At 48.7% G+C, this 26,547-nt stretch overlaps 1 protein-coding gene across 8 annotated transcripts in view; it reads right to left on the reverse strand.

Annotated features, from left to right (window-relative positions):
• WWC1 (WW and C2 domain containing 1) overlaps positions 1-26,547 on the reverse strand; it is a 179,142-nt gene that overhangs the window by 42,208 nt on the left and 110,387 nt on the right. For all 8 annotated transcript variants that reach the window (XM_030825315.1, XM_030825299.1, XM_030825288.1 and 5 more), the window contains exons 6-13: positions 22,721-22,850; positions 20,412-20,558; positions 19,065-19,138; positions 14,825-15,067; positions 7,347-7,436; positions 5,381-5,916; positions 1,290-1,398; positions 647-727 (exon numbers count right to left, since the gene is read on the reverse strand). In XM_030825315.1, coding sequence (XP_030681175.1) covers positions 647-727; positions 1,290-1,398; positions 5,381-5,916; positions 7,347-7,436; positions 14,825-15,067; positions 19,065-19,138; positions 20,412-20,558; positions 22,721-22,850 — 1,410 coding nt within the window. The remainder of the gene's footprint in view (positions 1-646; positions 728-1,289; positions 1,399-5,380; positions 5,917-7,346; positions 7,437-14,824; positions 15,068-19,064; positions 19,139-20,411; positions 20,559-22,720; positions 22,851-26,547) is intronic.

Here is a 26,547-nt window from a genome sequence, read left to right on the forward strand (position 1 = left end):
ACCCCATCTCTATTAAAAATACAAAAGTTAGCTGGGCATGGTGGCACACTCCTGTAATCCCAGCTACTTGGGAGGCTGAGGCAGGAGAATTGCTTGAACCCAGGAGGCAGAGGTTACAGTGAGCTAAGATCGCACCACTGCACTCCAGCCTGGGTGACAGGTGACACCCTGTCTCAAAAAAAAAAAAAAAAAAAAAATTGAGATCATCCCACAACAAAAGAAAACAAAAAGAACAACCATGTGTGTATTGACCCAATCTGGGCTGCAGCCCCCACTGATCAACTTCCATCCAGATCAATGAAACCTAGATGGGATGGAAAGACAAAAGCCACAGCAACAACGAACAAACACACTGAGAGGCAGGAGGTCTCAGTCCCAGTCCTGGCTCTGCTACCAGTCAGCTCAGTGAGTTGGGCCAAGTCACAAGGTCTTTTAAAACCTCATTTCTCCTATCTGTAAAGCGGATGGCTGGGAGGTAGGAACGAATCAGCATCCCTTCAGTTAAGAAGCTGCAATGGCCAGCAGGTCCTGCTGGTGCTGCCTTCCACCCTGGGCGGCTGTGAAGGTAAATGCCGGGGAATGCTGCGGATGAAGAAGAGACCCCACACAGACCATTCCTCTTGTCCTCCTAGTCCTTGTCACTTACTTCAGGGCAATCTGAATTCGGGTCGCACCCACTGCTTCCGATTCGTCACTGTCAAATGCAGCAGCTTCTGAAGCACCCAGTCTGAAAGGCAACAGTGGAGGGGGAGTTAGGCTTCCCTGCAGTGAACAAACTGTTCTGGGAGGCTGAGGTTACATCCCCAGGAAGGAAAGTTGGGGTTTGCTCAGCTTTCCTCCAGGTCCTTTTTAAAATTTTAATAAAAATAAAATTTTTAGAGATGGGGTCTCACTATGTTGCCCAGGCTGGTCTCGAACTCCTTGTGTCAAGTGATCCTCCCACTGAAGCCTCCCAAGTAGCTGGGATTACAGACTCACACCACTATGCCCAGCTTGGACTCCTCTCTTAAGGCGCCCTCCCTTTCTCTAGCGCTTGCCCCTTAGCCATACACCTTTTTCATAGCTACCACAGAACTAGCACTCCCCAAACCTGAAGCATCTCTAACCCCAGGAAAAGTTATGCTGTCTGTGCCTTAGGCTGCCAAGAGGAAGGTGGGGTCGCGCCCTCTTGGGGCTCCTCCCACACACTGTGGGGGCCAAAACCTAAGCCACTCCACAGGCCTAGGCTCTGGATATTCAGAGTTCATGGCTTACAGGGCCACAGAGAGAGCCAGCACCCAGACACCTACCTCTGCACGGAAGCCTCGTACACACCACTGTCTCCAGCCACTGACTCATCCGATACGGCGGCTGAGACACAGGCCACTTTCAGGCCACACCCCTGGGCTGTATTCACAGCTAGGGAAGGAAAATGGAAAGGGAGGTTCAGGAACCAGAAAACTGCCTTTGCAACTCCCAATTTTGTTTTGTTTTTGAGGCAGGGTCTCACTCATCCAGGCTGGAGTGCAGTGGCACAATCATGGCTCACTGCACCCTTGATCACTCCGGGTTCTGGTGATCCTCCCACCTCCGCCTCCCAAGTACTGGAACTACAGGCATGTGCCACCATACCCAGCTAATTTTTAAATTATTATTATGTTGTTGTAGAGATGGGGTTTTGGCATATTGCTCAGGCTGGTCTTGAACTCCTGGTCTTAAGCGATCCGCCTGCTTTGGCCTTCCAAAGTGTTGGGATTACAGGCATGAGCCACTGTAATCCCAACACTTTGGGATTTTGGGAGCCTGAGCTCCCAATTTTGATACACTCTCTATGGATGAAAGACGGTTCCACCAAATTCCAACCACCTCTAAATGCTAAAGCAAAAAAAAAAATTTTTAAAAGTTTGCTTTAGGGTGATGGAAGGAGTCACATGTGATTTTGTGTTTTACCATCCCAGGCTCTGGAGTCGAACTGCCTGGATTCAAATCCAGTTCCACCACTTACTGCTTCATGACCTTGAGATACTGACTTAATCCTGTTAAGCCCCAGATGCCTCATTTGTAAAACTTGGATAATAATACCTACTTATAGGGCTGTTGAGAGGACTCAGCAAGACATTATAAGGGAAGTCCTTAATATACAGATTGGTGCAGGCAGGCGAAGTGCTCTGCAAAACTCATTACAACTATCCTTATTGCCACTACTGTTCCTATCACTGTAGATATCCATACTTTCAATTGCAAAAACCGCAATTACTTTTGCACCAAACTAACAGATCCATCCCTACCCACCTGGGGCAAAATAACAGCCCCTGGACCCTCAGGACAGAGAAGGGAGAGATTAAGCACCCGTTCTTCCACTGCCTATCCCTTTCCACTGCGAATTCAGCTCCTCCTCTTCCCTCCCCTTAACAGGGGCCCTTGAAAGTCTCTGCTCTGAGGCTCATAACTAAGCACTCAACACATGCTGCATATTCCTTCCTTGCCCAAGTAATGGAACACTCACGATGAGCCAGGCCCATTGCTATGTTCAGAACTACAAAGATGAATAAGACAGTTCCTGCCCTCCTTGCAGCGGGGAAGGCCGGATCCAGATCTTAAAACCTCACAGCTAACACCTCTGAGCATCTGCGGACAGACTGGAGAAGGGCAAGGGCTCGCAGCATTGAGGGGCACAGAGTCCAGGGCATGGCAGGCTGGGGACGGCGATGGGTGACAAGGCGGGCCTAGGAGACTGCAAGTGCTGGCGCTGGGGAAAATGAGCCTGCGTACCATGCCTGCTGAGCCCGTGGAGACCTCCTGCTTTCAGACCCACGCATCTCCAACCTCCACTAAACCACTTAAGGAGATTAATTTGTCTGCTGACTGAAGAGTGGCACTAATCACATAACCTGCTTAGCGTCTGAGCTCTGCCTGGCATTGCTCACTACAGGAAAGGCTTCTGGAGATGGCAAGAAGGAAATGCCATCCCGAGACCTGTGTGTGCCCAGCCTAATGTGCTATCTGAGGCCTGCAAGCCCCAAGGACACTGTTGGGGAGGGGAGAGGAGGGGGTCACTTCACAGGACATAGCTGGGGTCTGAGTGTCCTGACTTGGCTTAATATTGCCATCAGAGGCACGTTCCTTGAGCCTTCTTAGAGGTTCCACCTGCACCCCCTCCTCTCCAGGGAACAATTTTCTGATACTTGCCACCTGCTATAGTAGGGTGTTTGCTTTTATTTTGAAAGCACTCAGCAAGGCTCCCTTCCTGATGAGGGAAACCCAGGGATCTCTCGGCTCCTCTTCTAAGGAAACCACTGGCACTCAAAGCCTTTAGTTAACAAGGAAACCTCATTTCCCTACCATGCTCCCATTGGCCCTTGTACACAAATGGATAATTCTGGGCACAGCAGCAGCACTCCTGCCCATGCCTGGAGCCACAGGGCTAATATGGGTCTGGCTGCTTCTAGCTGGCCTCACCTGGAGCCAGGAGCACGAGCTTTTTGTAGACAGAACCCGGCACATGGATAACAGTGTGCCTTCTGAGCAGGTGGTCCTTGTGCCAGTCCTGCCTGGTCTTGCCATTTCACTCTGTGGGACTAACCTCAGACAAGTCTTTTAAGCTCACTGTGCCTCACTTTTTTCATCTTTAAGATGGGGATAAAAGGGGCTGGACTTGGTGGTTCACACCTGTAATCCCAGCACTTTGGGAGGCCAAGGTGGGTGGATCAACTGAGGTCAGGAGTTCGGGACCAGCCTGGCCAACATGGTGAAAACCCGTCTCTACAAAAAATACAAAAAATTAGCCGGGCACGGTGATGTGCACCTGTAATCTCAGCTGCTTGGGAGGCCGAGGCAGGAGAATCACTTGAACTCAGGAGGTGGAAGTTGCAGTGAGCCGAGATGGTGCCACTGCACTCTAGCCTGGGTGACAGAGTGAGACTCCGTCTCAAAAAAAAAAAAAAAGGAGATTAACAATAGCACCCACTTCCCAGAGGTGTTGTGAGGCTTAAATGAGTAAATATGCACAGAAGTACGTGAATCCTAAACACCAGTACTCTATATATCATAGCTATGATTATTGTGAGCTATTATTACTATGGCCAGGAAAGCCAAGGAGGCCCAGGTGAGTTTACTGAGCATCCTACTCAGTCCTGACCTTCACACCCAGAGCTAGATGGGGTTGGTGGGGCCCCAAGCACCAGGAGTTGGCACAAATGTGCATGCTGAACGGCCTCCCAGCCTAAGGCATGACAATAAAGGGGTTGGGTCCTGGGGCCAGAAAGACTCAGGTTCCTATCCTTGCTTCCTCACTTGTTGGCTGGGTGACCTAAGGCAAGTGACATCACCCCTCTCAATCTCCAATTCCTCATCAGTGAAATGGACAGAATAGAAATAACTGATTTCACCATATATCAAGCACATTGCCCAACTCATAATACATCCCCAATAAAAGTTAACTATTATGATTTATTATGTGGTTGCTGCTAAAGATAAAAAGGTTTTCTCCTAATAAATCTTAGCTGTCAATGTCAGCATCATCTTCTATTTTGAAGATTCCAACTTAAATCCCGACCAGTGCCAAAATGTTCTTTCTGACCCCATGCAGAATGGGAGTCAGATCATATAATTCCTGGCTTCAAATGGTCACATAGGTCCCCAGTGCAATTAGGATAAAATCCAAACTCCTTAACACAGCCTACCGGGCCTTTCAGGATCTGGACTCTTGCCTAGTTCTCCAGCCTCGTTGGTAACCCCCTACCTCTGACTCACGGCTTCCTGGCTCCCCTTCTAGTCCCTTGCTCTGACCTCAGAGATTTTGCTCTTGCTTTTCCCAAGGCTGGCTCCATCTCGCCATTCAAGACACCCTCAAATGTCATCTTCTTTCACAACCCAACCTGCCCCGGCAGTCCCACCTCCAACCAGAAAGGCTGGATCGCATTCCCTGTTTTATTTTCTTTGCAGTGCTTGTTTGGTTGCAGGTTTATTCCCTGTGCCTCCATTTGAACATAAGCTTCATGAGAACAGGGACCCTGTCTGTCTTCAACACAGAATCCTTAGTGGCCAACCCAGTGCCTGGCACACAGCATATCTATAATAATGGATAGATGAATCCACGTATATCCATTAGCATATGGATATGCTAGCATGGATATCCATATGCTATGGATATCCGACATTTCGTTTTATAAGGTGCTAAATGTCTGTTGGAGGACAGAATCTACTACTAAAAACCCTTCACGCAGGACCTCAAAAATACTGAGTTAATAAATATCCACTGAATAAATATACTTGCCATACAAAGACCCAGCACACAGAAGCAGTCAGTAAATATCGACTAGAATGATCACTGGGGGTTCTGAGCACAGAGTATCTCTTTCCTTCCTCCTGGTTCCCACCCTCTGGGCATGGTGCTCTCTACCTTGGCCCAGCTGCTTGCCCTCCGTTCCTGGCTCCTCCAGCCGGTATCTTTCCTGGGCGCTGTTACCAAGGCTCAGTTCACAAAGAGTGGCATTCAGCTCCGGGTCTTCAAACTCCAGGGAGTTGAGGAAGGCATCACCAGCCAGAAGGGGGTCAGCCATGAGAGGGGAACAGGGTGGGGAGGGGGAGGAGAGAGAGGAACGTGGGGATAGGGAGGTCATGGACTTTGGGGTGCCAGACAGGGAACGCAGAGCCTGCAGGCGGCCACCTCCCTCTGCCTTCTGGGTCTTGGCCACCTCATCCTCGTGGATGGTCGTGATGCAGCCCGAGGGCCGGAAGCCGGTGGCCCCCTCCAGGAGCAGGAACTCCACCTTGCTCTGCAGCTCTGAGTCCAGCTGCTCAAAGGGGTCATAGTAGAGGTCAGTGAAGCTGGCTGAAGTGGAGGAGTCCAGGCTGGATGCAACCAGGGAGCCCCGGCTGGACGTGAGGGATCCGGGGCTGCTGCCTGAGGACAGGGACTGCATGCTGCTTGAGAGACTGGGACACAGGGAGGGGAAGGACAGTGAGACGCACACAGTGAAGTGGGCCCCCGAGACCTTCTGCTGAGCTCTGGAAAGCACCATGATCTCACTAGACTTGCTTGGCAAACTCTAGGGTAGACCCTTCACCCCCACTTCATGGAAAACTGATACCCCAAGAAGGCCACATAATTAAGACGTGGCAGAGCTGGGCTTTGGACTCAAGTTATAGCTGCCTTAAAAGTCCACTTTTTCCTCTAAATCTGTGTTTCCCAAAGCTCCAATTGGCTATGTTGCGTTTGTATGATATTTTTTCATAGTTGAATCCATTATGAAATAAAGATTTCTTAATATCTTTCTTGAAATCAACTCACTGTGTTTTTTTCGTTTTTTGGAGACGGAGTCTTGCTCTGTCGCCAGGCTGGAGTGCAGTGGCGCGATCTCGGCTCACTGCAACCTCCGCCTCCTGGGTTTAAGCAATTCTCCTGCCTCAGCCTCCCAAGTAGCTGGGACTACAGGTGCCTGCCACCACGCTCGGCTAATTTTTTGTATTTTAGTAGAGACGGGGTTTCACCGTGTTGCCCAGGCTAGTCTTAAACTCCTGAGCTCAGGCAATCCACCTGCGTCGGCCTCCCAAAGTGGTAGGATTACAGGCGTGAACCACCATGCCTGCCCCAACTCACTGTTTTAATACTTTAAAACATCTATATTAAAAGGAAACTTTACATCTAAGTGTAATTTGAAAAGCAGTATCACTTACTACAAAGAGAAGGCCACCATTAGAAAAAAATCTACTGGAACAAAATGTTGTTATTAAATTCCACTGATGCACTGTTGTTCATGGAGGCCCAGCTCTGACGCTACTTTCTCTGTGTTGTACAGGTAGGTGGCAGTGTGAGTTTCCTAAGGCTTTTTGTTTTTCTTTTTGGAGACAAGGTCTGGCTCTATCACCCAGGCTGGAGTGCAGTAGCACGATCTCGGCTCACGGTAAGCCTCCTCCTGGACTCAAGTCATCCTCCCACCTCAGCCTCCCAAGTAGCTGGGACCACAGGCATGCACCACGACACCTGGCTAATTTTGTATTTTTAGTAGAGATGGGGTTTCGCCATGTTGCCCAGGCTGGTTTCAAACTCCTGAGCTCAAGCGATCCACCCACCTTGGCCTCCCAAAGTGCTGGGATTACAGGTGTGAGCCATGACACCCAGCCGAGTCTCCTAAGACTACCTATTTGGGGCCTTCTTTGTGCTATCAGTCTGGAGAGGTCAAGACCCCTATTCCTAGCCACACCAGGCCGTGCCTGAGTCTGCTGACAACCCACTTGCTGTGCTTCTAAACATCCACTTTCAAGCCACGGAGGACAAGTGAAGGGTAGAGCCTGGGCTGGGACACTGGGGACACCCATGTCTGGCCATGCCCAGGGGAGTAGTGGCCTCATCGCCCACCTCTCACCTTTTCAGCTGGGAGTGCAGAGTTGCCACCTGCCGAGTGGCTTCCTCCAGTTCTCTCACAAGCTGGTTCCTCTTACTGTTTAACTTTAACCTGGAGGGAGACAAAGCATGAGAGGGATGCGCTGAAAGGAAGCACAGGCATGCACTCTTACCCATGTACACCCAGACCCACAGGCACAAGAACTTTCCGCAAGCATCTGACCAAGGCATCCGGGAAGCTAGAGCTTCCACATACATTATAATCCTATGATAACTGCAATATCACTCACCCACTATATATATATCAGGCACTCTGCTAGGAACCTTAGGACACTGCCTTAATTCAGTCACACAATAATGCTGCATAGTAAGAATGATTTTTACTACTTTACATATGAGGAAATCGAGGCCCTTAGAGTTGTATAATTTACCTAAAGCTGTGGAATTAGTGGCAGAATTAGGATTTCACCCAACCGCACCCTCCTTCTCTTCCTTCCTCCATCTTTCAGCTCATATTTACTGAGTGCCCATTTTGTACTGGACCCTGCCCGTGGCACTGGGGATAAAGTAGTGAGTGAGCACAGTAGGACTTGTTTCTGTTCTTATGGGGCTTACATTCCACTGGGGAGAACCGATATTAAAGAAATACTCAAATATCTAATTAATGCAGTGTGTGACAAGGTCCATGAAGAAAAAGTACAAATGGTAGAAAAGAACACAAAAGGAGAGGCCCAATTTGAACTGGCAGGTGAGCCTCTTCCAGCCAAGTGACTCTGTAGCTGAGACTGCTGGTGCGTACTCTGCCCTGTCCCTCTACCATTTTCCCAGCCTTCCCTGTGGCCGGGTGGGCAGGGCGTATGACCAAGTTCTGGCCAATGGGATGTGAGCACTAGTAGTTAAGAAAAGTGGGTGTGTCTTCTTCACTGTCTCTTGCCTGGACTCTTGTGGACTCAAAGGGGAGACGTCACAGATGGAAAGAGCCTGAGTTCCTGAATGACCACATGGAAGGCTGCCTGTTAACTGGACATACCCAATTAGACATTATATGAACAAGAAATAAACCTGTTGTGTGAAGCCACAGAGACTTTGGGGGCTGTTTCTTGCAGCAGTTAGATTCCTGACTAGTAGAGAAATTTAAGGATGGATAATGGACAGTGGTTGGCTAGGAAAAGTGCAGGAGGAAAGAACATTCCAAGCAGGGGCTTTAGCAGAGACCTTATCATCTTGAGGTCACCATGACTGTGGGGAGGACAATGGGTAGGAGGCTGAGGACTGAAGGTGGGGAGGGTGGCTGTGAGGTGTAACTGAGATGGTGGAGGCTTGAGCAATGCAGAGACAGAGACAGAGACAGTGCCTGGGCTGCAGGAGCGGGTGAGGCTGAGGGAGTAAACGTGGAAGACTGTGCGGTTACTGCTACAGGCAGTCAAGTGGCCCTGCAGATGGCATCTGCTAAGAGGAGAAGGCTGAGGCAGGGGAACCCGGGGGAAGAGAAGAGCTCTATTATGGATATGTGGGTATGAATACTGAACAGACGGGCTGCTATAAAGGTCGGGGCGGGGGGGTCCCTATCAGATGGATCACCACCTGAATGAGATTACCATCTGTTCTGGCTTGATTTTTGTCCCCCTGAAATCCTACATCAGAGTCCTAAGCAGCAGTACCTCCGAATGTGATTGTATTTGGAGATAGGGCTTTTAAGAAGTAATTAAGGTAAAATGAGGTCAGTAGGGCAGACTCTAATCCAGTATGACTGGTGTCCTTCTAAGAGGAGATTAGGGCACAGGCACAGGGGAAGACCACGTGAAACGGAGGGAGGAGGAGGCCATCTACAAGCCAAGGGAAGAGACCTCAGAAGAAAGCAACCCCGCTGACATCTGATCTTGAACTTTTAGCTTCCAGACTGTGAGAAAATAAATGTCCACTGTTTAAGTCACCCAGTCAGTCTGTGGTACGTTACTATGGCAGCCCTAGTAGACTCATGCACCATCTTAGGGCAAAATACAGAAGCGAAAACAAGGGAAGGCCTAGGACCAGGCTCTGAGTACACACAACACTCTGAGGTTGGATGGACTGGCAACAGTCAGCAAAGGAGCTGGACAGAATGGGACCAGAGAGTAGGGAGAAGTTAGTGGATGTGATGGAATGTCACAGAACTGGAAGCAAAGATTCTCACCCAGGCATGCCTGGCGCCAAAGCCCAATTCAGTAAACTATCTCCCTGGAGACAAATCCTTGTGTTTGGAAGAGACCTTTGGCTCTAGGACCATATCTGAGCCCTGATCTCTCCTGAAACCCCCCATGGAGGGCAGCTTGGGTGGACTCCAGGGTGTGTCTTTGCCCCCAGAATGGCTCTCCAACCCCTGGAGTGGGCCCACTACAAAATAAAGGGCCCTATCAAGCAAGCCTGTGCCCTCACAAACTCACTGCCTGGGCTGCTCTCGTGTGTCTACTAGACTAGTCTTTCTCAGCCTGTGGCCCACAGACTACCTGAATCAGAAAGTGGGGAGTGATTATTGAAATGCACATTCCTGGGCCCTACTTTGACCTGCGGAATCAAAAAGCCCAGGGTAGGGCCCAGAAATCTCTCTTTTCATTAAGCCTCCCAGGTGATCTTTAGGCACACCAAGGTTTGCAAGTTGCTGCACTGTATGGGGATGGCAGAGAGGCAGAGGCTGTGTCTTGCTCACCCAGCACAGGGCCCACCAGGTAGACATGCTCAATATTTGCTGAATGGATGACTTTTTCTCCAGATGAAGCAGGCAGAGTTTATGAGCTCTGCTGAAAGACCTGCATGTTATTATACCTTCCATGGACGATGTGTTCCATGGTTGGCCTCCATCCCATCATGTCAACCTGCTGAAGAGGGGATGACTGGCTAGTTGGTCTCTGGACTGGGGAGTGAACCTAGGATACAGCTAACCCAGCCTGGGGCCTGGGAGAAAGGGCTCATTTCCATGGAAAAGCCAAGTCATGCCATCCCTCTGCCCACACATCCAAGCCCTGAGCACATGCCCTGCAGTAAAGACCAGAGCTTGCTCTATACCAAACGGAAAAGTGTTGAGGGGTGGGTCGGGCTTGTTACTGGGCAACTAAATCTGTGAAATTACAGAAAAGGCAATAGGAGCAGCAGGCAGAGTGGCCTTGGCATGGTTCTTGGTCAGCTCAATCCCTGGTACTGTTCTTCCAGAGTCCTGCCTGAGGCTGGGGTGGCGGTGCACAGTGGGTTGGCAGATGGAACGAGTAATGAACAAAATCCTTGACTTTCAACAGAATGAACAAGGCTGTGGAATCTCTTGACCCAGTATAAAAGGAAAGCTCAGGAACAGTTGAGGTCCAGGATCAAGGAGCAGCTGGGGCTCACCATTTTTACCTTGGTTTTCCTCTTCTCTGTGGGAGAAAAGTCACAGAGGTGTGTGCTGGGAGTAAATGTGGGTCCCCAATGAAGCCTCAACAGGATGATGAGGGGTCTGGGAGTTGGGCTGCCATGACATCCTGGCATTAGGGGCTAGCTACTGCTAGCAATGCACAGGTGCCGAGGCCACCTCCCAGTGACGTTGGGTTTTGCAGGATAGATGGCACATGTGTGTGATGCCTGGCACACGCTGGGAGGCCAAGAACGCATCAAGCGTGGAGGCAGGCAGAGGATCCAGAGGTGGGACTGGAGTCCCCACAAGCTGTAGCTCAGCACCTTGCTTGGGTGCTGGTTAAAAATGTAAGAACCTGGGCTGTATCTCAGGCCGGAAGAATCGGTCCCTGGGGTGGGGCCAGGGAGCCCATGTGCTAACGAGCATCCTGCATGACTGCACACCAGCTCTGGGGAGCAGTGGGGAAGGCCCTTGGGAAGGAGAGGGAGGCAGAGGGTAGGATGAGGTTTGTTCGGATGCCTGTGAGTCTGACTGATTTGTGAGCGGAGTTTGGCAGGTCCTGCAGTCAGCCTCTCCTGGATGTGTCTATTCCCGTCCTCAAAGGCACCTTGAATGCGAGGCTGTTGTGTGAAGATGAGGAGCATAATAATCCCATTTTGAGAGAGAGAGAATAGAGAAAGAGGAGAGAGGGGAGACACACAGAGAGAAACAGAGACACTAAAAATAAAGATACACACACATGAGAAACAAAGACAGAAGGGAAACAGAATACCAGAGTCAGAAGGATGAACACAGACAGACTGACATGGAGCTGGAAGGAAACAGCTGCAGACACACAGACGGCTGGGATGGCTTTCCCATGGGAGACCCACAGCCATGAGCATGGTACCCCATTCCTGTGGGCTTCCTCCTTAGACTCCTCTTAGGGCACACATGGCTGCCTGCCTGCATGCCCTCCAGCTTCTCTACCACTGCATTTGCCCCAAGCACCCTCCTACCAGACCCTCCGAGCTGCCCGCTCAGCAGCTGTGGAGGAGTGGAGGTTCTGGCCTCCTCGTACGAGCTCTGTGAACCCACTGCCCCGGAGGAGCCTGCAGACCTTTGAAAGATGGGGTTGAAGGCAATAACGGAAGGCCTTCTGAGTGCCGAGCATCCTAAAGTGAGCACAGCCTCTGGGGCTAGCAAACTTGTGGTTTTCTAATCCCAGCTCTGGCACTTAGGGATCTCAGGTGAGCCTCAGTTTCCTCATTTGTAAAATGGGGATTAACCTCAGGGTTCCTGGGAGGTTTAAGTGAGATTATGTAGGCTACCATCTGGCACAGGATGGGAGCTTTTACATGTGGTATACCCTAGGGGTCCCTAAGAGCCTCCAATTAGAGTTTCAAGAAAGCAACAATTTTACAGACGGGAAGAGCCTCAATTCACAGCCTGGTCTAGCTGCCTGCCTCCAGACCATATATGTGTTTAATGTAATTACAGTAAGTCCTCGGCATTGTAGATAGGTTCTTGCTAACCACAACTTTAAGCAAAATGATGTACATCAAGTTCTCGAATTATGTCATTTTTAAATAAAATTGATGGAGCTGGGTGCAGTGGGTCACGCCTGTAATCTCAGCACTTTGGGAGGCTGAGGCAGGTGGATCACCTGAGGTCAGGAGTTTGAGACCAGCCTGGCCAACATGGTGAAACCCCATCTCTACTAAAATACAAAAATTAGCTGGGTGTGGTGGTGCACACTTGTAATCTCAGCTACTTGGGAGGCTAAGGCAGGAGAATTGCTTGAACTCGGAAGGTGGAAGTTGCAGTAAGCCGAGATCGTGCCACTGCGCTCTAGCCTGGGTGACAGGGTAAGACTCCATCTCGAAAAAAATAAAAACAAAACATAAAGTTGATAGAAAAAAATTGGTTTCATTGTATGTAGTTTTGCTTAAAGTCACAGTTTTCCAAGAACCTACTAACAAATGTTAAGTGAGACTTAATGTATCCTGTTTTTTCCCTATTATGCAAGTGAAACCCAAATCGGTCAATGACTTGCTCAAGGTCAGCAAGTGAGAAGCACAAGGTCAGCAAGTGAGAAGCACAGCAAGTGAGAAGCACAGTGAGAAGCCGACGAGTCTGTTCTCTTCAGCTGCTGGCTGTGGGGATGATGAACAGCTAAGGGCTTCCCAGTGGCAATTATAGGGTCTGGAAGCAAGTGAGGGACCCAAGGAATGGGTATAAAGACCAGGAGATATACACAGAGGCCTTGTAAGGGTCTGCCCAGGCCAGCTAACCATTTATTCTTTCAACGAACACTAAAGGCATGCGGGCACATAGACATACGCCTTATCCCCATAGCACAAAATCCCAGAGAAAGCAGAATGGAGTCGTGGTGCTAAAGAAGACTTCTAGCAAGGTGCTTCCAAGGGCTGCAGAACACCAATTATTCAAGCTCTGTCCTTCTCCTTCTCCCACCAACTGGTGGTGGATCAGGGCTAATCAGCTGCTGCTGCCAACGAAGAATGGAAGAGAGGAAATGCATATGCTTTGGACATGACTGCTAGCAGTTCTGACTAAGCAACTAGTGCAGAGAGATTCCCATCATCGACGAGTCAAGGGGGTCTCTGAAGCCATGGGAGGCCAGGCAAGAACTTGCAGAACCTGATCCACCTGGCACCATGCCATGTGCAAGCGGGGCCTACTCAATTGCTAGGATGGTACTGCAAGCTGGGTGCCTTAGAGCTCGAAGGCTCCCTGGAAGACTCATGATGGGGTGACAGAGTGAGCACAGACAGCATCTCTAGGAGTCCCGACTACTTCCACTGAGGCAGTAGGCACGTTTACTTGCTTCGTAAACTGGGCCTCTGCCTCTGATTTCACTAGAAAAAGGAATTCCCTTGCTCATATTCCAAACACACACACACCACACATAACACACACACACACACACACACACACACACACTTGAAAATCACTAGCTTCACTTCTAAGCTCCTTAGGGGCAGGGACCTTGCTGCATAAAGGCTGCTGCCAAAAAATCGTGAAAATAACTAGAATAGATTTAAAGGTCATGGGGCAGGGACCATGTCTTGTTAATTTCTGAATCCCCCAAATTGCCTTGCACACACAATCTGTGCAGCAAAAGGTTTCTCAAATGAATGAGTAAACATTGGCTGATGAACAGAATGAATGAATGAACATGAAGCTGGAGAGCTTTGTAAAGCCTATGGTGAACACAGTGTTGCATTCGGTGCAATGTGGGTGAGGAGGCTGGTGGGAACACTGAAGGAAATAAACAAAGACAATGTCTATAATAAGGTCTAAATTAGAGAATATAAACCAGTGGCTTTTAGGTTATATCAGGCCCATAGATGAGGCTGATTTGCATATTTTTTAAAAAACTTCTGGATTAGTTCCCAATATTTAAAAATAAAAATTCTGAACGACTCTTTTGTTTGAAGTACAAGCAGCTCTGGCAGCCTGAGGCCTGCACTCCCATTTGCTGGAGCAGACAGACAGCACCTGCTTTAAACCAGTGGGGTCTGTGCACTCTGGTCTGACACAGACCACTGCCAGGTGGGTCTCCAGCATTTCTGTGACCTGCTTGGCTCCTATAAGCATGCCAGTTTGCAACCCCCATCCAGACCAGTATTTTTCAAACTGCAAACTGCAACCCCCTACTCAGCATGGGGTGAAATCAATTTGGTGAGTCACGAACTGCATGAAACAAAATGCAACAGAAGAGAGAAAACATCAGAGGACCATCACAGGTAGAAAGAGCATGCACTATTTTGTGAACCTTGTATCAGGTCACAGTATAAAATGTGCATCACTGTCAAAAAGTTGGAAAATGTCTGCTTTAAATTATATAGAGTTATGTGGCTTAATTGAATCAGAAGATACATTTTTGAACACCTGCACCTAAGCAGACTTTTTGGTAGCATGATTCACCATGTAAAGTACCAGGGTAGCTGGCGCACCAGATGACAAATCGTCTTTCCTGATTTCCTGTGTCGGCAATCTGAGAGATATCTGAACTGAGCGTGCTCAGGGTGGAGCCCAGGGGCCCGGAGCCCCCTCATTCTTCCCCCATCTGGGGGCTGAGGAAGACTGCCAGTGAGAGAAGGGTCCTACAAACCCTGGGGCCCCAGCCCCACCTCTCCGTCAGTGCCTTGCTCTGGGTGTCCCGGGCTGCCTGCAGGTCCTTTTCCAGCCGCTTCCGGGCCATCTCCAGCTGCTCCACTTCCCCCTGGGTCCACTTGCGGGGGCTGATGAAGCGCATCTCCTTCAGCAGCTCCTCCTTCTCGTTGATGAGGATCAGCCGGTCCCTCTCTGAGTCCAGGACCCCAGGCCAGGCCTCACTGTCAAGCTTGGCCAGCTGGATCTTCAGGTTGGCGATCCTGGGGGCCAAGAAAGCAAGCATGACTGGTGTGCCTAATGGCACTGCGGAAACAGGAGATGCCATGAAGAAACAGACATCTCAGAGCAATCTTTGACAGTTACTGTCTTCCTTTGATCAGCATGTCATCTCAAGGAACCTGTTTTTTTTCTAAACAAACACATATGGGTGCCTACCATGTGCCAACAATGAAGTAGGCTCTGCAGGAATGGGGTGCAGACATGAAGAAGGCAATGCTCTTGCCCTGTTTCTGGTACAATAGAGATGTGGATTCATCACCAGGCACTAACCTCTTACCACTGGCTGTGTGGCCTTGGGCAAGTTGCTCATCTCTCTGAAGGGAATAACAAAAGCCCTTTCCTCATGCCATTTTGGTTGAAGGTTTTATGATATAATCTGTAACCTGCAAAGCACAGTACTTGGCACATAGTAAGTCCTTGCTACTGTTGTTATGACCCGGTGTGACCACTTACTAGGTATGTAACATTGGACCAATTTCCTAGGCCTTAAAGATAAGAAAAACTCATTCATCAGAAGGATTGGGAAGGGTGTCTGGCACATAGCAAGTACTGAGTCACTGGCAGCTCTGGACCACTAAGACTACAACCACTGACCACGTATTCTCAATTCAGAGAGAGGTAGTGGCACTGTGTGAACAACTGTGGATTTGGGGTCAGAGGCCTGGAGTTGGAGTCCTGGCTCACTCTGGCCTTCTTGATGGAAGGGACCATTTCTCAAGAAATCATTTTGGTATCACAAGCTTCTAGCACAGTGACTGGTATACTGCAGCACTAAGTAACAGTTAAAGGAAAGAGCTGGCAGCCTTATCCCTTAACTTCTCTAAGACTCAGTATCCTCATCTATAAGGCAGAGATGATATGGTACCTATATGGTGGGTTATGTGAGAACACAGCATTAAGAGCCTTTATACATTGCCAGGTGTTATACAGATCTTCGGTATTATTATCATTGGGCCAAAATAAGATTCACAGTATAACAATGAATACTGCTACAAATAGCTAACAACAATCATGACATCATCCTTTAGGACTTGGCCTCTGCCAAGTACCATCAGCTCTCACACCCTGGCCACCCCATCTCTAAAGGGTGAGTAAGATAGGAGTTGTTCACCTGGTTGGACAGATGGCCAGGGAGGATATGATGCACCTAAGACTGCAAATCATAAATGTGGCCAGTACTTGTTGAGACCAGAGGCCTCTGGACTCCCAGTTCAATCTTACCTGCAGACAATGTGGCCCAATTCTTATTTTATCAGAACACTGCTGGGGACAAAATTCACCATGATGTGCAGCAAAAATTCCATGTAGAGAAACATACCTAGATTTGCTTATTCCCCAGCGAAGTGTCCCAGGAGGAATTCTTATACACTTGACCCTTGGTATCTGCAGGGGTTGGTTCCAGGACCTCCCACAGATACCAAAATTCATGGATGCTCAAGTGCTTTATATAAAATGGCATAGTGTTTGCATATAACCTATGCACACTCTCCTGTATACTTTAAATCATCTCTAGATTACTCATAATGCCTAACACAATGTAAATGCTATGTAAATAGTTGTTATACTATATGTAAAAATTTGTATTATGTTTAATTTTTTTGCCTGGATACTTTTGATCCTTGGTTGGTTGAATCCACAGATGCAGAACCCGTGAGTACAGAGGACTGACTGTAGTCAGTCATATTCGTGTATACAATAATCTATCAAGATTGGCTTTGAGACAACTTTGTAGCTGCTGTTCTGCAGTACTTTGAGAATGAAATGGTATGGTAAGGCCTGGCAGGGGCTCCAACATATGCAGGACATTGGGAAGTGACTGATGCTTTACTGGATGTACTTTCTGTTTCCCGATGCCAATGCTCCTTAAATTTCAGGCCTTACATCCTTTTAAGAATCTGATAAAAACAACTAGTCTCTCTTCTCAGAAACGCATGTGTGACAAAACTTGACATCCAATGATCAGACCCTCCTTGCATTACAGACACCTCCCTTCCCTCTTTCAAGTCCTGCAGCTTGCTTTCCCATTGAGCAAGCTGCTCTATCCTTTACACTAAAATGAGCTTCGGGTGGAGAGGGAAGCAAGAGGCTGCATAAAGTCAGATGAGCTAGGAAGCTCTGTGATGACATGTCTAATGGCTCAACTCCAGAGAGAGCATTGCGGTCCTTTAGTGTCTCTAGGACTGACCATCTAAGATAGGCATTCCTGCAGGATGGAATAGACCCAAGGTTCAGAGTGGTCCTCTTCAGAGAGGACAAGAAGTGGCCATCCGAATACAGATGTCTTGCTGTTTTGCTGGATGCCTGGGGGAGCTGAAATAGTACATAGTACATCTGTTTTTTTTTACCTGACCAGTATTCAATTCCTTCTTCTTTTGTTAATAATATTCCAATTTGTCTTTGGGAAACCACTCCTTTCGTACTTTCAAGTCACCTGGTTCCCATACAGCTGACCCTTCCCAGCACTGGAAACATGACGCATGCCTAGACCTTTAGAGAATCCTAATTTTGCCCACCCCCAACCGTCCTGTAACAATGCTTGGTTCACCCAAAAATGCCAGGGAGTCTCAAACCCAAGGCTAGTTAAAACTATTGGGAAAGGTAGGTCCCCTTTCCGTAGGGAATGCTAACCTGGTAGTGTGTAAGCTCCGAATTGCTGGGAGTTGCCTGGCCACTTTGACAGGAAAGTCTGCTGGAGGGGTAAAGCCAACATAAAGGCAAGCACGGTGAAGAAAAGGAGAGAGACTGAGTCTGGGTAACATCATCCGAGTCCTTGGATCCAGCTGTGCCTGAAGCTAGGTATCTCAGGACTTTGGAGTTAAATAAGACAATACATTCCCTTTTTTGCTTTCTCTGGTTTCTATGAGATTTCTGTCATCTCTGCAAAGAGTTCTACTATTCACACAAAGTTGGCAGAGGGGCAGAGCCGGGCACTGCCATACTTCACCTGGCCTGGCTGAGAAGGTCCACAGGCCAGGCAACTTAGTCTAGGAAGGAATGGATGCAATGTGCCTGGCCTCCATCCACACCACAATGCCCAGGGCATTCTTTGCCAATAACGCTGGCTCACAGTACAGAAAGATCATGAACTTGAAGCCAGATTGTCCAGGATTCAAATTCTGCCTCTACCACCTGGAATAGTCATGAAATATCTTGGTCTTACCTTTCTCCTCTCTAACATGGAGATAATAAGATAGACCCTGTGCTATAAGGTTGCTTTTAAAATTAAATGAGAAGATGTACGCACCAATGTTTTAGTACAATAAACAATCTCAGCCAAGTGTAGTGGTGCGTGCCTATAATCCCAGCTACTCAGGAGGCTGAGGTGGGAGGATCAGTTAAGGCCAGGAGTTCAAGACCAGCCTGAGTAACATAGCAAGATCCTGTCTCTAAAAAAGAAAACAAAGTAATTAAAAAAAATTCTGCTTAGGCCTATAACAGACGCTCTAAAAATGTCAGCTTTGATTATTATTTTGATTTTACTTGTGGTAGTGGAACCTGACTGCTTAGGATTCTGTGAAGCCACAGAACATCTAAATCCCAGAGGCCTACAACTGCTTAAACGCCCAGCTTGCTCCCAGCCGTGCAGGAGACACCGAAGTGGGTAGTGTCCATAATCTTTTTAGCCTGTTGCTGAAACTCCAGTTGTACTCCTTCAAACCAAAATGCTTACAGGATCATGGGAAAGCCTTGGTTAGAGAAATCAAGACAGGCAAGTGGGAAGATAACTCAGCTTTGAGGTTAAACAGATCTGGGTTCAAAGCATAGTTTCACCCTCTATCTTGTGAAGTGTCCTGGGTGAGTCACTTCCTCTCTGAATTTCAGAGAGGATGAAAATATAAAGATTACAATAACTATCTTCACAATCTTTGTGAGGATTAAAGAAGACAAAGTGTGTGAAAAGCTAAGCACAGAGCAGGCATTCTACAATAGCAGTTATTATTTTTGGAACCATCCCGCCCCTAGCCCCAGCCCAATTACCTTCTCTTAGCCTCTTCATATCGAAGGCGCAATCTGACCTTCTCTGCCAACTGATTGTTGCTGTTGATGCCGAACTGGAGGAGAAGAACAAAGTCAGGAATTATGTGGCTGTTGTGGCCAGTGCTGAGTTGGGTTTCGAGGGCTCATGAGAGACTTGACAGCTTGCGTGGGCAGTAGCCAAGAATAGCCCCCGGTGATTGGGCTGGCGGTGCAGATCGCAGGGAAGCTGGTTAAGCAAAAACGCTTTCCTCCCTTCAGGCCACGGAAGAGCCGTACACTCAGACATCGATCACTTTGAAAATAGAAGCCAAAGACTCAGAATATCATCTTGCAGACCCAAATGGCTTGGCTTGGTGCCAATTCAAGCCGCAGAAGCGTGGAGGACAATTGGTGAGGAGGAAACAGGGATAGCCGATATCAAGAGAGCCATTCTGGGGGCACTGCGGAGGGGATCCATAGAAAACTCAGAGGCTGCAGTCAGGAATGAAACACTGGGTGGATGGGGAGAAGACCCCAGCACTCACGAAGAGGGGGACAGTTCCTTTACAAATACTTTGGCCTGCAGATGGCTAGTAGCTGGACACATGGTGGTGTGGGGAAGGAAGGGACAGCCTCTTTTGCTGTGCTAGTCTGTTAAGAGCAGCAAGAAGCTACAAGGCTCACCGGTCACCCTTGGACAAGTGGGAAGACAGCTATAGAACTTAGATAGGAACAGCATTTAAGGGCTGTCCGCCAGAGAGGCTGGAAGGCAGATTTGTTCAACGTTGCTGGCTCTAGTAAAACAAAAGCTCTCCAAAAGTTACGAGGCACCGTGGGTCAGCCCTACTCTAACCCTTTCCCGAGCCACATCTGGACAGCGCTTTCACTATTCATAACTAGGACTGGACTGAGCTTTGGAACTGGGAGTCAAGCAGCTGCCTGAAAGCTGCATGCATTGTTTTGAGACTAATAGGAGGAAAATATCCTCTGCTGTCCAGCCGGGGAAAGAAAAATGGAAATGGAACTGCAAAATAGTATGAAAAGAAAAAAAACAACACAGAGAAAGACATTTTGTCCTTTAAACATGCTTTCTGTGCAGCATTAAGAGACACAAGCACCTGGTCAGGCAATACTCAGGGCCATGATGGCCGTCAGTGCAGGCTTTTCCTCCACAGCATCACATCATATCCTCCTGGGGCCAGGAGGTCTGTAAGAGAACAGAGCTCCAGAGGGCTGAGGCAGCAGCCAGCCCTGCAGAGAGCCCCTGGCTAGCTCCCTGGTGAGCCATGAGAAGGCAGCTGTCCATTACAGCAGCCTCCCGGCTGCCATCCTGTGGAAGGCCCCCAGCAACCTGCCCTGTCTACTCACACTTCCCGAGATGTCTGTCTGGGAGCTCACGTCCAGGTACTGTTTCGGTAGCGGGAAACTCGAACTCTCCAGAGAGCTGCTGCTGGACCACAGGTCTGAGTGAGACCCCCTGTCAGTGCGGAAGCCGTCCTTCAACATGGCAAGGCTCTGAAGGAGGGGAGAGCAGGGTTAGTGATACGCCTTCCCAGGAGGGAGCTCTGGGTCTGCCATGCCCCCCATGCTTCCCTCTCTACCCTCCCTTAATTTAGGAACCTGTGCCCTCCCCAGACATCCTACTGATCCTGTGATAGAGAGCTAGCAGTGAGTGGGTCCTTGCTGTGTGTCAGGCTCTGCGCTGGGCCTACGACATAGGAGAAACCGGTGTGGATGCCGACTCTGGAGCCACACTGCCCTAGTTGGAATCCCTGCTCTGCTGCTTCCCAGCTGTGTGACTTGACCTAGCTGAATAACCTCTGTTTGCCTCAATTTCCTCTCCTGTAAAATGGGAATAATCAGCTGGGTGCTCATGCCTGTAATCTCAGTGCTTTGAGAGGCCGAGGTGGGAGGATCACTTGAGGCCAGGAATTCAAGATCAGCCTGGGCAACATAGTGGGACTCCCATCTCTAAAAAAAAAAAAAAAAAAAAAAAAAAGCTGGGTGTGGCGGTGCATGTCTGTAGTTCCAACTGCTCGGGAGGCTGAGGTGGGAGGATTGCTTGAGCCCAGGAGTTCAACGCTGCTGTGAGCTATGATCATGCCACTGCATTCCAGCCTGGGCGATAGAGCGAGACCCTGGTTCTTAAAAAAAGGGGGTCGGGGGGAGAATCGCAGGTCCTATCTCACAGGGCAATCATCTTGATTAAATGAGATGACAAGTGTAAAACACTAGTGAATACAGCCCATACTCAATAACTGTCAGCTTTACCAGAGTCTTCCTGAATCCTGACAATAGTCATGCAAAGAATGACCTACGATTATCCCCAATTTATCGATGAGAAGCTGGCAATTGACCGAGGCAAGATTTGGACCTGGTCTATCTGGCCTAAGGCTCCACGATCTCAACCACTAATCATAACGGGAACATCCCTCACTGTCCATGAGCTCCTCATCTAAGTGTTTTCACTGGGATGCTGTCCTGGGCAGGAGCTTCAAAACTGTTCTGTTTGTCATAGAGCATACAGCTTCCTTCACTAAGTCATTTATAGCATCTCTGAGGACTCCTAATCTGCCAGTGAAATATCTGAGGTCAGGGTGGTTTGTGGAAGGGGAGGTGATATGTACAGGGGGTAAGAGAATGGGTCTGTAAGTCAGGGTTTGAATCATGGCTCTAGCTTCCTCTTTGAGTTGTACAGTCTTTTTTCTGTAGGATGGGGATAAACTGGGGTTGATTTAAGAGATGAGACATGATGCATACAAAAGGCTTGGCATAATCACCTGGCACATTACATAATATCTATTATAATTTGTTCAGTTCCCAGCACAGAGGCAGAACACACAATGAAATGCTTATAGAGATGCTACATTTTGATGTCAAAGGTTAATGATGTTGAAACCACCTCCCTCCATTTCATTCCTTGAAAAATAAGTCAGGGGCCAGGTGCGCTGGCTCATGCCTGTAATCCCAGCACTTTGGGAGGCTAAGGTGGGAGAATCTCTTGAGCCCAGGAGTTATCAAGACCAGCCTGAGCAACATAGCAAGACTCTCTCTTTTTTATTTATTTTTTGAGACGGAGTCTCACTCTTTCGCCCAGGCCAGACTGCAGTGGCACTATCTCGGCTCACTGCAAGCTCCACCTCCTGGGTTCACGCCATTCTCCTGCCTCAGCCTCCTGAGTAGCTGGGACTACAGGCGCCTGCCACCGCACCCGGCTAATTTTTTGTATTTTTTAGTAGAGACGGGGTTTCTCCGTGTTAGCCAGGATGGTCTCGATCTCCTGACCCCGTGATCCACCCGCCTCGGCCTCCCAAAGTGCTGGGATTACAGGCGTGAGCCACGCCCGGCCGACTCTATTAAAAAATAAAAGTTTAAAAAACAAAGAAAAAATAAGTCAGGTAGTTAGAGCTAGTGGCAAGGATGTGGCCTTTGGACTAGGCCAAATGACTTCCATTCCAACTCTGCCATTTACACTAGCTGTGTGACCTTATGCAAAGTCACTTAATGCTTCTGAGCCTCCAGGTCCTCCTCTATGAAATGGAACCAAAACCCCAGGAAGACTGGTAATGAGAACTCAGTGATGTGTGTACCATGTGGAAATAGCCCGCATATGACTGGCATACAGGAACACTCAGGAGAAATCAAGATGGCACCCACATCAACAGGAACTTGCATACCTTAATGAGATCTTGCTTTTCCTTTTCCCCACAGGTAATAGCCTTTTTGATGGCTTTTGTTTCTCTCAAGACAGCCTGAGCTTCATCCAGTTTGTAGCTGCCCTGAGCATCAGACATTTTCTTATCGATTCTAGGAGACAGTTAATGGGAAAGGTCAGCCTTAGATAGGGTGAGGGACAGGGTCTCCCCCGGGGAAAAGCACAGACCACAGGACTTCAGTCCCTTAAGAAGGCCCCTCCCTCTGTCCTGCTAACCCTTCCTCCCTAGGTCCCACTTGTGGGATAAGGCATAGAAGGTTCCGGGCTGGGCATGGTGGCTCACACCTGTAATCCCAACACTTTGGGAGGCCAAGGCAGGTGGATCACTTGAGGCCAGGAGTTCAAGACTAACCAGAGCAACATGGTGAAACCCTGTCTCTACTAAAAATACAAAAATTAGCTGGGCATGGTGGCACAAGCCTGTAATTTCAGCTGCCTGAGAGGCTGAGGCATGAGAATTGCTTGAACCTGGGAGGCAGAGGTTGCAGTGAGCCGAGATCATGCCACTGCACTCCAGCCTGGGAGACAGAACAAGACCCCGTCTCAAAAAAAAAAAAAAAAAAAAGAAAGAAAGAAAAAAGAAAGAAAAGGATAAAAAAGGCATAGAAGGTCCCTGTTAAATGGCCAATGTGTGTGGCTGCAGAAGCAACACTGCTCATGGAGTCAGTGTCCTCTAAACATCAACTCTTACGGGAGGCCTTCCCTGATTACTTCCCTGGGTCCTCCGGGCTGGGTAGGGGCTTCCCATATACATCACACATAGCTGGGACTCTACAGTCGTTACACTGTGTGATAATTTATAGTTTATGTGGTAGCATCTTTGACTTGACTCTGGGAGGCTTGGGAACAGGAGGCAGAGTTGAACATGTTTGTCTCATTCTCTTTTGGAGGGAGGGCAGGCTGTCCTGTGCATTGTATGATGTCTAGAAGCATTCCTGGCCTCACCTCACAAGATGCTGGTGGTACCCCTACCCTGACAATATCTGAAATTTCAGTGACAAATGAAAATATCTCCATGTATTACCTAATGTCCCTTGAGGGAGAGGGAGCAAAATCATGCTGGTCAAGAACCAGTCTTTAATAAGCATGTGTTGAGCTAATGAACACAATGAAGAAAAGGATAGAAGGATGAAAAACTCCCAGCCCTACTACCTATTACTAGGATGACCCTAGGGTCATCTCTCAAATACACAGAGCCTCAGTTTCCTCCTCTAAAAAGCCTGGATAACGTTATCCACCTAGCCCATATTCATGGAGTTGTCAGGAACATCGAACGGAATATGGGATGGAAAATCTTGTGATGAACTAAGAATTACTATACAAACATAAGGGATTAAAACACTTCTAGTCTGGAGAACTTATTGGCTTATCCAGGCCCTACATACAGGTTCATTTTGATGGGGGAAAAATTAAAAAAAAAAAAAAAAGGGTCCTGATGTAGTTTTCTGAAGGTCAGACCAAACCAGAGACAGGCAGGGGTGAGCTTCTGGAGAAGGAGGGCCGAGGTGTCAAAAAGGTCCGGGGGCAGAGATGCATTTTAACTACATCACACTTTCACCAAAGGCTAGGCCTGAGGTTTCAGTCCAAGGTGGAGAAAAAGGAGTTTTACAGTCTGCGGGAAAACCACAAACTCATTATTTCAGGATGAGAAACTGCTCACAGGCATTCCTTTGTGGTTTCCTGCTACAGGCCAAACTGTCCTGGGCTAAAAATAACCCTCGTGGGGAATCCTGAGCAGAAGCAGGTTTTCATCCTGGCCTCATCGTCTGCACCTCCAAGCAGAGGAGAGAGCGAGGCATGGAGCACGGTCTCAACACAGCCTCCCCCTGCGGTTACTTCAGCCTCCATGGAGAGAAAACAAAGCCCCGTTTATGTCTCCCCACTAAAAATAGCCTGTCTATTCCTTTCCAGGACTCGGGCCTGGGCAGGCCTATCAGGTCGTCAAGCACCGGCCCTAGATTTAGTCTGAAAAATTAGTCTAAGGGAGCTTAGAAGATGCTCCATGGCAAGGAGGCTCCCCAGAGCCAGTGTCCGGGACAGGCAGTGGTCCTGCTGCAGATGGGCATAGGGGGTGCAGGGAGACGTTGTTTGTTGGAGCATGTCCGAGGGCTGGGGACTCTGGGGAGGGGGCTGTGCCCAGCTGTCCTCTGCCAACAGGACGAGAAGGGCTTTGAATCCCTTGCAGGATGAGACAGAAGCGGTTTGTCTGCTGGGCCTCCAACAGCCTCTACCTGATTTCTTCAAGGGCCTTAGCAACCCGGCCTCTGGAATTTGGCTCCAGAGAACCGGTCTGAGAGGGAACACTCTTGGGATGAAGCTGGGTGGTGGTGGGGGGGGGGAGAACAAAGGGTCACCATTATGCACACGGTGAATGAATCTTTTTTTTTTTTTAAAGGGAAAGAAAAGTGTGTGTGTGTGTGTGTGTGTATGCATGTGTTTTACGATTTCCAAATTCCTCAGCTGTCCTCTCTTCAGGCCTTTAGAGATTCACATACCTGGTAGCCACAGAGAGGTGGGGCAAAGGCTGACAGCAGCCGACTCCTGGTCCTGTCCAGACACCTCCCACCTGGGCATGGCAGGGCTCGTGCTGTGCAGAGAGGTGCTGCACTGCCCTACCCCGACAGGGGCGAGATGCCTGGTCTCCACTCTTCCCTGTTTGCAAGGGAGCTGGCAAGTCAAAATCCCAAGCTTTCGTCTTGATTTTTCTTTGCAACCTCCTCCAAGAGGCAACCTTTAATCCTCATCAACCTTTTCTCTCCTCTCTTTTTTAAACAAGTTGCTGACTATGAATTGAACTAATATGGATTCATGGCCTAGAGTAACTCAACTGCCCAAAGAAGCTTAGCTGGTATCGTCACAATAATGACAGGTGACATAGCTGCTCTTAAAAAACAACAGAGCTGGCTGGGCACGGTGGCTCACACCTGTAATCCCAGCACTTTGGGAGGCCTAGGCGGGCAGATCATGAAGTCAGGAGATCGAGACCATCCTGGCTAACACAGTGAAACCCCAGCTCTACTAAAAATATAAAAAATTAGCCGGGCATGGTGGCACATGTCTGTAGTCCCAGCTAGTCAGGAGGCTGAGGCAGGAGAATCACTTGGACCTGGGAGGCAGAGGTTGCAGTGAACTGAGATTGCGCCACTGCACTCCAGCCCGGGGGGACAGGGCGAGACTCCATCTCCAAAAAGAAACAAACACAAAAAGAAAGAAAGAAAGAAACAACACAGCTTTTGGCTGCTAAAGAGAAATTTTCTAATAGGGGAAATTACATGTGGTCAAAGTTATCCTGGAAATTCCTTAAGGAAAGTTGTACCTTTCTCCATGTTCTGCCATAAGGGTAGGCACAGAAGTAGAAGTGACTGGATAGCATCCCTGTTAGACTCTGAAAAAGGGGCCTTACGTTTTCTGGGAATGAGGAGGGAGTTATCTGGGATGATGCTGGGAAGGGAGGTATTGAGCCATGAACTTCAAAATCCAGTAGTCCTGGGTTTCAGCCCTGACACCTGCTAGCTGGGTGGCTCTGGGCATATTTTAAACCCTGCCAGTGCCCTCACCTGTAATACATGGCAGGACAGAAACTTCTCTTAAAAGGAGGGTAAAGAGAATGAAATGAGGTGGCTGGTGTGAAGTGCTTCCCCAGCACACTGCGTAGCCCAGGGCAGACAAAGTGTTCATCCGAGTTCCCTTCCCAATACAAGCGGGTAACCAGCTAGAGGTCACCACCCCAGCCCACTCTCAAGGAGCTCTTTTCTCATGCCAGGCATTACCACACACTTGACACGGATT

Source organism: Nomascus leucogenys, chromosome 2, assembly GCF_006542625.1.
Source record: "Nomascus leucogenys isolate Asia chromosome 2, Asia_NLE_v1, whole genome shotgun sequence".
Classification (NCBI taxonomy): Eukaryota; Metazoa; Chordata; class Mammalia; order Primates; family Hylobatidae; genus Nomascus; species Nomascus leucogenys.